The sequence below is a fragment of the Papio anubis genome, chromosome 12 (assembly GCF_008728515.1).
Source record: "Papio anubis isolate 15944 chromosome 12, Panubis1.0, whole genome shotgun sequence".
Lineage (NCBI taxonomy): Eukaryota > Metazoa > Chordata > Mammalia > Primates > Cercopithecidae > Papio > Papio anubis.
Window position 1 is genome coordinate 61,632,668 of NC_044987.1, and position 15,711 is coordinate 61,648,378.

Here is a 15,711-nt window from a genome sequence, read left to right on the forward strand (position 1 = left end):
ATGGATGCCAGAACCTGCACCTGGGGCTTGGTGACGCAGTGACTGAGATGCTGGAGTCCCCGGTGAGAAGGACGATGCCGAGCGCCCGTATTTTCTCCTGCCTGTCCTCAGACCGCCGCCGCTGTTGGGCTGTGGAGACGTCTCAACCAAAGTGGAGCCGACAGAGGCCCCGGGAGCCGTGGTGACAGCGGCGACAACCACTAGGGGGCGCGAGGCAGAGGTTCCCCTAGTCCGCCCCTAGTCCGGGACCTCTAGGCGGTCCCGGGCGAGAAGCGCACGCGCAAACGCGGGGCTTCGCAGCCTCTGTAAACACCAAAGAGCGCCTGCGCAAGCCGAGAGTCTCGGGATCGACACGTGGGGGCGCCTTAGTGAAGATAACCGTAATAAATAGTAACCTAACGGTCCAGTCGTCGTTCTGTGGCCCTTTCTTTTATGATTCACAAGGAATGACCCTCTTCATCGCCTCTCCTAATTCAGTCCTCACAACAGCCCTTTTACAAATGGGACAACAGGTTAGAGGAAGTCAGGCAGAGTCCCAGCATCATAGAGGGTAAAGGGCCAGGGAAGGATCAGGATTCAAGGACTGCACCCAGGCTCTGCTTCCAGCTTGCTGTGTGACTGGGTAATTTGGTTCCCTTAGGGACCTGAGCTTTCTCATTTGTAAATGGGAACAGGCTGTTGGGAGGATCAAATGAGATCCAGGGGTGAAAACAGCTTAGTTACTTTCGGGAATTTACCCACGCTGTATATAAAGGCAAAATATTATTATAGTCAGGTGATTGTAGATTGAGGAACCCATTTCCTCATTCTGCAGATTGCAAACCTGAGGGCCCCAAGAGGTACAGGGGCTTGCCCCAGGTCTCGGCAGGCTGTGAGCAAGAGCTAAAGCCTAATCCTCCTGCCCTTGGGCCTGGAGCCCTTCCTTGTACCCCAGGGGTCAGTGTCTTTGTTGGATACAGGCTTAGATTGACTGACTGTACCCTGAGAACCTAGGGGAGTCCCTGTTCCCAATTCTTCTTCTACCCCCACCTTGGCCTGATGGAGGAAGACCCTGCTGTGTCGAGATGACCACAAGAGGCAGGAAGCTGAGGAGGATCTGGAAAATTCTGGAGGAAGAGGAGAGTGTTGCTGGAGCTGTACAGACCCTGCTTCTCAGGACAGTAGCCCAGGTAAGGGAAAGAGCCCAGGCGTGACAGATGAGGGGGCAGCACTAAGGGGGCAGACTCTGAATGGATAGGAGTGGGAAGGCAGTGGACTCTGTTTCTGAGCTTAGAAGGAATCGGGTACTCAGGTGACTCCATCTGGGGGCATTGGAGCTGGAGGTGATACCTGGGCTGGCCTGGGTGATGAGAAAGGGAAGTGATGCACATTGAGCTGAGGCGGTAGTAGCCACTCCCCAGCCAGGTGAAGCGAGGTGGCACCTAGGCACACGGTGGCACCTGCAGGATCATGCAGCTACCCCCAGGGAAGGGGACTTTTCTCTGTCCCTTGGAGAGGTGGAGCTGGACTGTATGCAGCTGATTCTCTCTAGATTGCTCTTAGAGGTTTTGGGGGTAGGTTGGGGGAAGGGCTGGGAGACTCTGAGGTCTTGTTACAGATTGGGACTCCTCAGGCAAGTCATGAAAGGCAGGTATTTGTAGAAATATAAATCCAAGATCCTTCAAGATATCCCATGTAGGCCAGGCACGGTGGCTCACGCCTGTAATCTCAGCACTTTGGGAGGCTGATGCGGGCGGATCACCTGAGGTTGGGAGTTCGAGATCAGCCTGACCAACATGGAGAAACCCCGTCTCTACTAAAAATACAAAAAAATAAAAATAAAAATAAAAATTAGCGTGGTGGCAGGCGCCTGTAGTCCCAGCTACTCAGGAGGCTGAGGCAGGAGAATGGCGTGAACCTGGGAGGCGGAGCTTGCAGTGAGCCGAGATCATGCCACTGCACTCCAGCCTGGGTGACAGAGGGAGATTCTGTCTCAAAAAAAAAAAAAAAAATGAGCCAGGCATGGTGGCGCATGCCTATAGTCCTAGCTACTTGGGAGGCCGAGGCAGAAGAATCGCTTGAACCCGGGAGGCAGAGGTTGTCGTAATCCCAGATAGTTCCATTGCACTCCAGCCAGGGCAACAAGAGCAAAACTCTGTCTCAAAACAAAACAAAACAAAACAAAAACAAAAACAAAAAGATATCCAAGATAATTTGATGGAATTATCTGGAGGTGGATCTTGGATTCACCTCCAAGCATTTCATTATTTGGGCCTTCACTTATCATTTCTGTTTTTCAGCCCGAGAAACTGAGGCTGAAAAGGAAAAGGACTCTTTTTTGTTTTGTTTTGTTGTTGTTGTTGTTTTTGAGACGGAGTTTCGCTCTTGTTGCCCAGGCTGGAGTGCAAGGGTGCGATCTTGGCTCACTGCAACCTCTGCCTCCTGGGTTCGAGCAATTCTCCTGCCTCAGCCTGCTGAGTAGCTGGGATTACAGGTGCCCGCCACCACGCCTGGCTCATTTTTTGTATTTTTAGTAGGGACACAGTTTCACCATGTTGACCAGGCTGGTCTCAAACTCCTGACCTCAGGTGATCTGTTCGTGGCTTTCCAGAGTGCTGTGATTACAGGCATGAGCCACCACACCCCTCCAGAAAAGGACTCTCTTAAGGACACACAAGGAGTTGGGGTAGAACTGGACTAGGACAGGGATCTTTCCATCACATGGCAGTAGTCAAACATCTTCATCAAACATTTATTTTAGTGTCTAATGTATGCTCTATTTGCTACTTGGGGTAGCAAATAGAAGCCAGAATTGTCCTCAGACCTGGCTTTTAACCAGCCCTCCCAGTGACTTAAGACTATGATCCAGGGTGAGTCCCTGTCCCACTCTGAGCCTCAAATTGTCTGTAAAGTGGGGATGCTAAGCCTTGGGACTGTCTCAAGGTTTACCTATAAATTAAATGAGTTAAGACCTGTTAAGTGCATAGACCAGCACCAGGCCCATGGTAAGCATTCAGTAACTGTTAGCCACTGTTGTTACTTGTGAACACAAGTTGAGGCAGGCCACAGATGGGGTTCTCCTAGAGTCATGCAGGGGCAGAGAAGCAGCAGCCCCAGGTCTGACCATCTCCAGATACCTCCACACCCTGCCCTGGGTGCCTGCATTTCTGGAAGTCAAGGGGGGGATCCCATCTCCTCCTCCAGTTCTGGGAACCTGGCAGGGGAGAAACGTCTCGAGCGTTTACACCTGCACATGCACATGATTCTCTTCCCCACAACCTGAGGCCAAGAGTGAATTTGGTTTTTACTCAAAGCTACACATTACAGCTCTGGAGAGTCAGACCAGAATAAGACCCTGGGCTCTTTCTGGCCTCTTCAAGGTGTGGGGTTGTGCATGAGCTTCCTGCTTGCACGGCAGAAGTCCATGAACGCTAACAGCAGGTTCTTGGTCCTCCTTTCCCCTCATGGAGCAGGAGCTGGGGGAAGAGGGGCGCCTGGTGGGAGACAGGGCCTGACGTCAGATACCACCCCCCGGCCCACCTTGTTAGTAGTTGGAGGCCTGGCCCTGTGCTCACTTCAGCTCTGTTTCAAGTCTCCCTAATGGAAGTCTGGTTCAAACTCCTTATTTATAGAGGAGGAAAGAGAAGCCCAGAGAGGCCAAGAACTCACCGAGAGCCCCACAGTGAGGTAAGCGTGAGTCTGGTCCAGAACTCAAGCCTCCTGATTTCAGGTGAGGGCTCTGCCACAGCCATGCTGGAGGGGGCAGGGCTTGATTCCTCTCCTCCCCCGACTACCCTCATAGTCATGCTTGGAGCCAGCTCCCAGTGTGGCCACCTGGGTGGGCTGTGGTTTGCAGGGAGGGTTGGGAAGATGGAGAGGTAAGGGAAGGAGAGTACAGGGCCTGGTTGGGAGAAGCCCAGGGCTGGCCTGGAGCCAGTGGGTCTGGGAGCTCTCCTTGGTGTGTGTGTGGCTGCTGCAGGATTGTGGGGCCTTCAACAGTCTGAGGCAGCAGAGGATGCAGATCCCGTGGGAGCACATTCCCGGAGGAGGGGAGCAAAGCAGGCTTAGGAGTGAGTCACGGAGCCCAAGCCCTAAATTTAGAAGGTGCTGAAAGAGGCAGTCTTCCCCCGGGAAGCCTGTGGAGATACCTGCTGACCCAGGACACCAGGGACTCACAGCAGGAAGCAGTGGTTGGCAGGAGTCCCCGGACAGCAGTGCCCATGGAAGCTGAGCCTGCTGCAGGCCTGTTCCACGTGTGGGTTTGGAACCCAGGGTGAACCTTGACCCAGGGCAGAGCCTTCAGCACCATTCTCAGACAGAGCCCCTAGAGAATTCTTCCCACACTAGTCCTCATGTGGTCCTGGGAGCCAGCTCCTGGAACGTGGAGGGCCATGCTGCCCTCTGGCTAGATATGGCCAGACCCCCTGTGCCTCGCTGCTGTCCCAGCATGCAGCTGTCAGATATTGAGGAGGGGCTGTGTGGGTACAAGGAGCAAATGCCATTGACACCAGGCCTTTCGCAGCTCTGCTTGGCTTGAGGGTTAGGGAGGGGGACAAGATGTCATTTCAGCTACCTCTCTTCCCTCTCAACCCTCCAGGCTCTAGGTTAACCCCACTCAGGAAAAAGAAATCATTGCCTCCAGATTGAGGAACAAAGATGTAGGACAGAGGCCAGGCCTCGGAGACAGATGCCAGACCTGGGGGAAGGAAGCTCAGGAACTGAGAACTGATGGCAGCTGTGGCATTTATTGAGCACTCACTGTGTGCCAGACACTGTGCTAAGCATTCCACAGGATTTACTCACTTCATCCTCATTGTCATGACAGAAATTCTAGTAGTCCACCCAACTTAGATGGAACAACTGAGGCCAGACACAATGGCTCACACCTATAATCCCAGCACTTTGGGAGGCCAAGGCAGGAGGATTACTTGAGGCCAGAAGTTAGAGACCAGCCTGGGGAGACCCCATCTCTACAAAAAATTAAAAAGTTAGCTGGGTGTGGTGGTGCACACCTGTGGTCCCAGCTACTTAGGAGGTTGAGGAGAGAGGACCACTTGAGCCCCAGATTTCAAGGCTGCAATGTGCTATGATTGCACCACTGTACTCCAGCCTGGGCAACAGAGCAAGATCCTATCTTTAAAAAAAAAAAAAAAAGGGCTGGGTGCAGGGGCTCACGCCTGTAATCCCAGTACTTTAGGAGGCTGAGGCAGGAAGATCACGAGGTCAAGAGTTCAAGACCAGCCTGGCCAACATAGTGAAACCCCATCTCTACTAAAAATACAAAAATTAGCCAGGCGTGGTGGTACGTGCCTGTAGTCCCAGCTCCTTGGGAGGCTGAGGCAGGAGAATCACTTGAACCTGGGAGGTGGCAGTGAGCCGAGATCACGCCACTGCACTCTAGCCTGGGCAACAGAGTGAGATGCCATCCAAAAAAAAAAAAAAGCTGAATTTTAGAGAAGGAACAAATATATTTTTACTATAAGTACATCCCAAATATTTGCTAAATCTGGTAATCTTACACCCAAGGCACTGCCTCACCCACATTGAGAAACCTTGACGTGCCACACAGTCACACCCCAGCTCCTACACAGGCCTCAGTCACTCGTGCTCCTGGGGAACGTGCACACCAGCACCGAGGTCACAGAGGTCTGTAGGTTGTCACTCACACATGGCTCTGCACACCCTCTCTAGGGAGGGACACTGGGCCACAGTAGGTGCCTTTCACACTTGGTCTCACCTTCACAACCCCTTCAGGCAGAAGGTCAGGCAGGGACTGTTAGCCCCATTGGACAGATGAGGAAAATAAGGCCCAGTGGGAGAAGAACTTACCCCAGATGTCCCAGCGTATGGCTCCTGGGTATGGAAGTTGGGCTATACCTGGGGCCATGCTATGTCCCTGGGTAGGTCCAGGCTCCCCAAGCAGGCCCACAGCACTCTGGCCACAAAGCCTCCCAGAGGAGCCCCTTCCCTCAGGAACAGTAACAGTCTAGGCTAGGCTTTGGGGCTGCCCCCGCCCCGCCAACCTCTCCTATCACCCAAAGGGTGACCCTGAGCCCTCCCCAGAAGCCCCACCAGTTCCAGGAGGTGGAAACTGTCCTGAGTCAGGACACTGAGGCCCCGACTTTGAGATAAAAAAGAAGAATAAACCAAAAGAAGGAAGTTGTGTGGGTTGCCAGAAAAGGAGCTGTGGTCCCAGGGCTGGAGTTCTTGCCCACCTTGGTGGAGGAAGGCCTAGACAACCTTATCCTTCCTGAAGACACAAGACACTGATGCCCCCACCCCTACCCGGCCTGAGCACAGAGCTGAAGGGAGGGCCTGGGGACAGGCAGATGGATCAGGCGCCTCTGACAGGAAACTCCAGGGCTTTTGGAAGGATGCATCGACCCGAAATCGAACTGAGTTCCTACAGGTGGCAGTGCCCAATAGACATCAACAGTGGGAGGGCCCAGCAGGCAGAGCGGGGTGTGACCATCTGTGCCTGGGAACCCTCCGGAAGGGGAATCCACCTGGTTCTGCTCCAGGCCCTGCCCACCTCAGACAAGCCTCTGGCCCTCTCTAGGCCTGTTCTCCAGTCAAGAGGCCTCCCTGCCTGCTGGGGACTCTGTCAACTGTATGGTGGTGGCGGGAGGGATGGCAGCTAGGGGGGAACCTGGGGGAGGCAGCAGCCCCTGCAAGGCCCAGAGGGCAGCTCCCAGGGTTCAGAGGTGCAGGGATCAGAGGATGGGGTGGGGAGAAGGATGGAAGAGGAAGCAGGACAGATGCCACAAAGTTCCCTGCTCGGCGGTCTTGTATAATGGCTTGGGCTAGGCAGCCAGGCCATCTGGGTTGAAACTGCTTACTTAGTGGTGTGTGGTCTGGAAGAAGTTACTTAGCCTCTCTGTGTCTCAGCTGTCCCATTTCCTTTTTTTTTTTTTTTTTTTGACACAAGGTCTCACTCTGTCACCCAGGCTAGAGTGCAGTAGTACGATCATAGCTCGCTACAGCCTGGAACTCCTGGGCTCAAGTGATCCTCCCACCTCAGGCTCCTACTTAGTAGCTGGGACTACCAGCGTGTGCCACCATGCCCAGCTAAGTTTTACATTTTTTGTAGAGACAGCATCTCACTATGTTCCCCAGGCTGGTCTCGAACTACTGGCCTCAAGCAGTCTTCCCACCTTAGCATCTCAAAGCACTGGAATTATAGGTGTGATTACAGGTGTGAGCCACTGCGCTCAGCTGTTGTCCTGTATTTTATTTGGCAACCCCACTTTGGTGCCGTGTGTGGCCTGGCATAACAAAGTGTGTGTAGCTGTGCAGGTCTGGCCCTGTGTAATAGCAAGGTGAAGTGTTTCTGTGTGGGACTGTGACAGGACATCAGGAGAACTGCAGGTGGGGGTGACCCTAACCTGCACTGACTTTGAGGCTGCGCACTACAGTGTGGCTCCCTGAGGCTCCAGCAGCTCCCTAAGGGCAGGTGTGAGCTGTTTGCTCAGTGAGGCCCAGCAAGGTGTGAGACCCACCCTGGGCAAACACTTAGATCCGGCTCCAGGTGGGACTGGGATGGAACACCTATTGCCACTGTGAAGGACACGTCCCTCTCAAGGCCAACCCAGCCCTAGGGGCCTCAGAGTTCTTGGTGCTGAACCTTTTTTTTTTTAACTGGAGATGATGCTGTGGCACCATCTCAGCTCACTGCAGCCTTGACCTTCCAGGCTCAAGCCATCCTCTTGCCTTAGCCTTCTGAGTAGCTGGGACCTCAGGTGTGCACCACCACGCCCAGCTAATTTTTTAATTTTTAGTAGAGATGGGGTTTCACCATGTTGCCCAGTCAGGTCCTGAGCTCTTGGACTTGTGCAGTCTGCCTGCTTTGGCCTCCCTAAGTGCTGGGATTACAGGTGTGAGCCACCGCGTCCAGCCTGCTGCACCCTTCTGGGGGTCTCTGGAACCCCTCCTCCATGCCACTGCTTCCTGGTGACATCACACAGGTCACTGCCCAATCTTCTAGAACGGTGCCAGGACACTGCTTTGTTGCCCTGGACAACCTGGGAATTTGCTCCACCAAAACTGGCAGGCAGGGTTACCCCGAGGAGGGGGTGGGGGAGAAGAGGTAGGGGTGGGGCCCTATCATCTCCCAGAGGGGAGATCAAGGCAGCCATCACCTGTCTAACTAGATGGTGAGTAGGGGTGGACATCCTGGAGCAAGGCTAGACTTTCAGGCCCCTCATTGTCCAGGACACTGGGCAGGTTGCGGGGCACCAAGGGAGGCTGACTCTTGAGGCTGAGAGGGGGCAGTGACTGTGTCAGGGTCACTGGCAGGCAAGTGGAAGGTGTGGTATGTAATAGGGGGTGGGAGGAGCAGGAGCCTCAGGTTAGGAGCTGAGAGACCTAGGTTTTCATTCCTGTTTTTTTTGAGACAGAGCATCGCTCTGTCACCCAGGCTGGAGTGCAGTGGCCCAATCTCTGCTCACTGCAACCTCCGCCTCCCAGGTTCAAGCTATTCTCCTGCCTCAGTCTCCTGAGTAGCCTCCCAGGCGCATGCCACCACACCTGGCTAATGTTTGTATTTTTAGTAGAGATGAGGTTTCACCATGTTGGCCAGGCTGGTCTTGAACTCCTGACCTCAGGTGATCCGCCCGTGTCGGCCTCCCAAAGTGCTGGGATCACAGGCGTGAGCCACCGCACCTGGCCCCTAGGTTCTTATTTCTACTTCGTCCCTGCTAGTAGGATCTTTGTTTCTCTATCTGTACAGGGAGGGGGTGGGGCCAGATGCCCTTAGTCTGAGGGGTCTTTAGTTCTGCTGTGCGGAGTTCAGGAGAGTGTTAGGGACCAGGTCATGGGGTGGCTGGCTACAGGCAGGTGCCCTGACCCCCCCTCCAACAGCCATCAGGGGGTAGTGAGCAAAAAGTCTGGTGTGACTCTTTCCAAGTGTCCCCTTCCTCAGTTCCAGGAGTCTAGGTCAGTCCTGAGTTACTGGAGTCCCCTTAGGGCTTCTGACTTGCTGTGTGATGCAGGGGCACCCCGTGCTCCCCACAACCTCAGCTACTCCGTCTGCGAGGGGCGCGTATGAGATCCAGGCCTGCCCAGTGCCCTGTGTAATGATGCCTCACATTCCCACGCTGTTTCTCAGTTTGTCAAGCGCCTTCTCGTACACAGTCTCACCTTCTATACCCACTCTGGCTCCTGCTCTGTGATGCCCCATTCTGGAACTGGGACCCAGAGAGCAGCCAGACCTGGACTCTAGCCTGGGGGCTCAGAGAGGCACCTCAATTCACTTCCTGGGCAGGGGACCAGATCTGGGGCAGGGGACTGCAGTGGGCAGAGCAGCGGCATGCTTTGCCAAAACTGTTTCCATTGTTTGATCTTCCATGAGACTCAAAACTTGCCAAACCATCATGTCAAGATGGTTGGAACTGTGCATTTTTGGACAGTGTATTCCTCCCTGCCCCACTCACCCCCACCAGTTTTATTTTTAGTTATTTATCTGGGGGTGAAACTGGCACATATACAACTCTTTTCCCTGCCACAATTCTCAGAGGATAGGTATTATTATTCCAGATGAGGAAACTGGGGCTCAGAGAAGGCCTGTCACTGGCTTCTGGTGACACAGCTAGGAAATCAGAGGTCCAGGATTTGAACTCAGCTCCACAGGCCCTTTGTGCTGCTAGGTTGTGGATCCTCCCCAGACTCCTCTCCCCGAGCCCCTCCAGCCCTCCTGGGCTCATTCTTCTGCTCTGGAGCAGATGGGGTCCTTCTTGGCTGCTTAGAGGTGTTAGAGGTGTTCTGAGAAGGATATGAATCGGCTTTGTCATGTTTGAGAGGTTTTCATGAGACCCAGATCCAGAGATACTGAAGTTCCTGGGAGGGGTAGCATTTGCAAGGGCAAATTAACGATGAGTAGAATGAGATGATACCCTTCTACCCACCTGCTGGCGAGGTAGCCTAGCCTAAACCTAGGACCCAGGGATGAGCCCAGGGCCTGGCTGCCTGAGCCCTCAGGTGCCACGTCACCCACCTTTACCGACCCAAGGTCCAAAAGATTCTTGGTTCTTCTGTGTTTTGATCTGAGTGATGGTTTGGTTCTTTTTTTTTTTGAGACAGAGTTTCGCTCTTTTTGCCCAGGCTGGAGTGCAGTGGCGCGATCTCGGCTCACCGCAACCTCCGCCTCCCGGGTTCAAGCGATTCTCCTGCCTCAGCCTCCCGAGTAGCTGGGATTACAGGCATGTGCCACCACCCCGGCTAATTTTGTATTTTTAGTAGAGACGGGGTTTCTCCATGTTGGTCAGGCTGGTCTTGAACTCCCAACCTCAGGTGATCCACCTGCCTCGGCCTCCCAAAGTGCTGGGATTACAAGCGTGAGCCACTGTGCCTGGTGATGGTTTAGTTCTTGCCATCTGCACCTCCCTGAGTTTTTCTCTCTCTGGCAGCTCTCTAGGGTGGGGAAGTCCTTCTATCAGTCTGCCCTCACTGCTACCTCCTGTCACCTGGCCTTGTCTTTTTTGCCCTGGACCACACACACCTGGTGGGTGTGAGAGGTTTGCTGCCCTGGTGCCTGCTATCTGCTGAGGTGTGTTTTATTGGGGCCCTAAAAAGGCAGGAGCCACCAGGCCTGTGCTGCCACCTCTTTTCCTCATGGCACATCCAAGAGGATACAGTTCACAAAGCAAAGCTGGCTTTGGCTCTACTGGGGTCCCCTTTGGGTTTTATCTGAGACCCACACTGCCTGAGTGTCCCACCTAGGCAGTGTGGGTATCAGGTAAAACTGCTGAGGCCTGGGGAGGGGCAGTGACCTGCCTAGAGTTAGAGGCAGAGGAGGTAGATAGCAGAGAGTCAGAGCCTGGGCATCCTGAGCCCAGAGCCAGCCCCCTGCCACCCACTCATTCCCAGACACTTTTCAGGAGTGTGGTTTAGAAGGGATGGGTGATTATCTGACTGTGCCTCCCACACTGCAGATGGGAGGCCTGGAGATCTAAGGTCATTCACACAGGCCTCATGAGGACCTGCAGCACATTGTCCAGGATTCACTTTGCAGGAAGCCCTTTGGGGTCACTTGCCATCATAGCTCCCCACTCACCCCCACTCATTTTTAAAATGTGGCCTAATTTACAAACATCTCGGCGCTTTAAGCACTTCAGGAAGAAACACCTCTATTTGTGCAGCACCGTGACAAATCCTCGACTCCTCTTTTTTTTTCTTAGCACATTTAAGAAAAGCTGTTCCATCCTAGAGCTCTAGGCTGGTGAGGCTAGGAGGCACCTTAGGGTTATCCATTCTGATTCCCTTTTTCTGTAAATGGAAAACTAAGGGCCAGAGAGGAGGAGGCAGCGGGGCACAGACAGGAACGGAGGTGGGAGGAGGCTGACATCTGCATGCTGGTCAGGATGACTGTGGCAGGTTCTTGTTGGGCCCTGTTAGTTGCTCATCCAGAGGAGCTCACCACAGTCGCTGGGACAGACTGCCACACTCACCCTGGCCTGGCCTCAGAGAAGTTGAGCTACTGGACTCAGTTCACACAGAGCAGATGGAGGAAGAGCTGGCACTAGGACCCAGGGGGCTGGGGGGAGCCTCCCGGGCTGGAAGGGATGGCAGGAGCCCTGGTGCAGGTAGCTATGGAGCTCTGGCCAACTCTGCCTGGGGAGGTAAGAGAGCCCAGAGCCCTGGGCCAGATGCTCTTGAGAGCCTAGTCTAGTCCATAGGAGGTGTGCGTGTATGCGTGCATGTTTGTGTGTGTGTACACGCACGTGTGTGCATGCTGAGAAGGGGTGCTGGTGGACAAGGGCCAGAGTGTGGGGCTGGAGGGAGTCCCGGTTCAAGCTCCCAGGTACGAGTGAGACGGGGGTGGAGATTTTGCGTACGTCTGGCCAGCTTGTGAACCTTGAGCCTTGTGGGTTGGATCGGCTTCCTGCTGGGTTTGCACTGCCCAGTGGGAATGGGGTTGGGTGTGTATAGGCTTGGTGTGCCTCTAGTTTGGTGGGGGAATGCAAGCTGTGGGCATCTCTGAGCTGCTGTGGGGCTGTCATCCCTGCGAGTTAGTCTCTTGATTGTCATGGGGGTGTGTGCCCATCTTTGGATCTCTGGGGTATTGCGTGGGGGCGTCTCTGGGTTGTTCTGGGGACAGCGTGCCTGTGTGTAAATACTGTAGGTTGTTGCAGAGGTGTGTACCTGTGAGTATGGGAGGTGGTGGAGAGAAGGGGTTCACAGTCAACTTCCAGAATTCCTCTTCTTGCACCTCGTGGCCCTTCCTCGCAAAGCCCACTCTGTCTTGGCCTCTCCTCACCCCGTACCCGGTCTCCGCTGGGGACTGGCCCCTCGCGCGCCGTGTCCCCTCCCGGGGCCGGTGGGGGCGGGCGCTAGGACCCTGCGGGGCGGGGCGGGGCGGGGCTCGCAGCTCAGTCAGCTTCACCTCCGCAGCCTGGAAAATCCCGAGCCGCGGCCGCCGAGCCCCCGAGCCCCCAGCCTAGCCGGGAGGGGCGCGCGGGGCGGGGGCCCGGGGCGGGGGCCCGGGGCGGGGGGCCGGGCGGCGGGACCCACTGCTCTTTCCCCAGAGCCCCCTCGCGGCCCCGGGTCGCCCGGGCAGCTGCGGCGGCGGCGCTCGCACCCCAGCCCCGGCGGGCCCCGGCGGAGCGGCGGGCACAGGTGAGCAGCCTGGCCCGGAGGGCGCCCCTCCCGCCCCGCCACCCCCCCCGCGCCCGCCCCGCGCCCGCCCGGCGTCGCTGCGAGTTAGTTAAGCAGGTTCCCCGCACCGTCCCTCCCCTCGGGTCCCGGCCGGTCCCTGGGTCCCGACGGGCGCCCGCCGGCCACCGCGTCCCAAACGCAGTCTCCACGCCGGCCCCAAAGGGTCTGGGGCGCTCCTCGGGAGGGGGCCTCCGAGGCTGTCCAGCGCCCGTCCGCCCTTCCCCGGGGCCAGCCCCTGCCTCTCTCTAGCTCCCCACCCGCCAGGACCCCGAACAGCCCCACCCTCGCCCCCAGCGCGCTGATTCCCGTCCCCAAACCGGTCTTGCAGGTCCCAGGAAGGTGGCGTCAGCATCTGCAACCGCGTCGACGTTGTCGGAGCCTCCGCGGAGGACCCAGGAGAACCGGACTAGGGCCAGGGCCCTGGGCCTCCCCACACTCCCTATGGAGAAGCCGGCGGCCTCCACAGAGCCCCAAGGGCCTCGGCCGGTCCTGGGCCGTGAGAGTGTCCAGGTGCCCGATGACCAAGACTTTCGCAGCTTCCGGTCAGAGTGTGAGGCCGAGGTGGGCTGGAACCTGACCTACAGCAAGGCTGGGGTGTCTGTCTGGGTGCAGGCTGTGGAGATGGATCGGACGCTGCACAAGATCAAGGTAGGGTTGCCCACTATCACTTCAGCCTCCACTGCACCCTTACTGCCTCTCTTCCGGAGTCTCCTGGTCCTCTCTCTGGGCTAGACACCTGACTATGTATCTGGGCCCAGAGAGAGTCTCCTGCCAGGGACCGGGAGGAGGCCAAGCCCCATCACACAGATGGGCCAACCGAGGCCTGGAGAGCAGGAGTGACTCAACCTGCCTCTCTCAGCTGGAACCCAGGCTTCTGCATGCCCCTGCCTGCTCCAGGGAGCTGGGCTGCTGCCAGGCCCTTCTAGGAGAGTGGTCTCCCTCAGGGACCCCTCTGCTTGGGAAGCCTGCACTTGGTTCCTGACTTGAGTTATCCAGTTGGGAGACTGGGCCCTTCTCTCCCTGATTCCTGGTTCTCTCAGCCTGAACTGGGTCTCCTTCCCTGCTTTTTGCACCCTGGGGTGCCCAGGACCTGAGTCCTTCCTGCCTGATGCCCTGCTCTTGCTCTTTCCCTTCCCTCCCTCCGTGGCTGCTCCCTCAGTCTTCTGCAGGGACTCAGGATTGTGGCTGGCAGATCCTGAAGGCAGGGCTCTGATACCCCTGCCTTGCACAGAGCCAGGCTGCAGGTGGGCTGGGGGAGGAAGGGGCCTGGGGTCAAGGGAAGCCAACATAGGGAGCAGTTGCAGACACATCAGTCGCTCACAACCATCTCCCCTGCTCCTCCCAACCCCACAATTCTCCTCTCTTTGCCTTGCAGGGCAGGCTTGGGGTTTGGGACCTTGGGAACCCACCTCCCCCAGAGGACCAGATGGGGGGTGGTGGTGAAGACTGTGGTTTAAGGGCCTCAATAGCTTCCCCCAATACATCTGGTGTTGCTGTGGGTGCTGCATTTCCAGGGCTCTTAGGTCTCCCTGCAGTGGGCTTTGGCAGTAGGCTGTGCCCTTCGCCTGCCTCTTCCTTGCCTTCTCCCTTCTGCTATCCTCCTGGAAATGTGGAGGAGTCCACCCTCCCCTTCTGCCTAGTCTCAGACTTAGCTCAGGCATGTATCTTGGCCTCTTACCAAGGCCTGAGATGTCTGACCTTTCCCCTCTGACCCTAAGCCCTTCTGCCTCACTTTGTCTTAGTCATTTACATATACTTCTGTCCTTCCCCACAGGATTATCTGCTTCTCACTTTCTGTCTCCCCTTCTCTTCTCTGACTCTGTCTGCACCTTGGCCATCTGACTGTCTTTCCCTCTGGGTTTCCATGTGTGTCTCCCACTTTGGGATTCGCTGCCCAGGGCCAGAGGACCTTGACCTGTGTCTGAGCCTGAGGAACAGGGAAGGGGAAGGCAGTTGGCGTGTCCCCACTGGTTGTTCCCTGAGAGCAGGGACAGGTCCTATCCTCTTTTTTTTTTTTTTTTTGAGAAGCCTCACTCTGTCGCCCAGGCTGAAGTGCAGTAGCAAGATCTCAGCTCACTGCAACCTCCACCTCCCAGGTTCAAGTGATTCTTCTGCCTCAGCCTCCTGAGTAGCTGGGACTGCTAGTGCACACCACCACACTCAGCTAATTTTTGTATTTGTAGTAGAGATGGGGTTTCACCATATTGGCCAGGCTGGTCTTGAACTCCTGACCTCAAGTGATCCACCCACCTCAGCCTCTCAGGTCCTGTCCTCTTTGCGTCCCCAGCATCCAACACAGTTAGAGCAGGGATATTGGTGGAAGAGAGAGGGAAGGAAAGAACGAAGGGACAAATTGAATGAAAGGTGAGAAGGGAATTCACAAGAGCCTGACTGTGACCTGGGAAAGCCTTCAGGTGGGCAGTGCACACTGGGGGAGAAGTGTAGTTTCCCTACCAAGCTGGCACTCCAGAAAGTCAGGGGAGGAGGGGTCTGAACTGAGGCCAGTACTCCCACCCTCTGTGTCAATAGGGCAGAGCTACCTCCTCCATCTGACTTGGTTAATGAATAAACCCTGCCCAGCCCAGGCCTGGAATTGGTGGGTCTGGGGCCCAGGCTGACTGCAACAGACCACTCGTGGCCAGAACAGGCTTGTCAGGCGGCCTTCCTTGTGGGTGGCGGAGACTTGGAAAAACTGGGGTGTTATAGGCTTCTGGACAGGCATACACCCTCCTGGGCAGCCAGGACCCTACTCTCCTTTTCTTTCAGACTGAACAGATGTTGGAGGTGCTAAAGGGCCCTTAGTAATCCCTATGTCATACCCTTCCTGCCCCTGGATGCAGGTGAGGATATTGGGGCTCAGAGAGGGGCAGGGACCTGCCTAGAGTCACACAGCTGTCTCAGCAGAGCTGGGTCTGGAACCCAGATCTACAGCATCTTGGCTAGTGCTCCTTCCTTGCTTCTCCTTGCAGGCTGCCTCCCCAGCTTTGCTCCCCACAATGGAGAGAGGGTGGGGAGAGGAGGTGAGCAGAGCCCAGACCCAGGAAGGAGGCTGGGACCCTGGTTATGGGCACCCCAAGGTGC

At 56.0% G+C, this 15,711-nt stretch overlaps 1 protein-coding gene across 5 annotated transcripts in view; it reads left to right on the forward strand.

Annotated features, from left to right (window-relative positions):
• Nucleotides 1-1,041: 1,041 nt before the first annotated feature.
• Nucleotides 1,042-15,711, forward strand: part of STARD10 (StAR related lipid transfer domain containing 10) — a 40,245-nt gene continuing 25,575 nt past the window's right edge. Inside the window, exons 1-2 of one of the 5 annotated variants that reach the window (XM_009186865.4) lie at nt 1,042-1,169; nt 12,959-13,278. In XM_009186865.4, coding sequence (XP_009185129.1) covers nt 13,072-13,278 — 207 coding nt within the window. In that variant the 5' untranslated portion in view covers nt 1,042-1,169; nt 12,959-13,071. Of the gene's footprint in view, nt 1,170-3,638; nt 3,667-7,979; nt 8,133-11,893; nt 11,984-12,392; nt 12,592-12,958; nt 13,279-15,711 lie in introns of those variants that run through there. The other 4 variants (XM_017948722.3, XM_009186864.4, XM_017948724.3 and 1 more) reach the window with 4 other exon arrangements.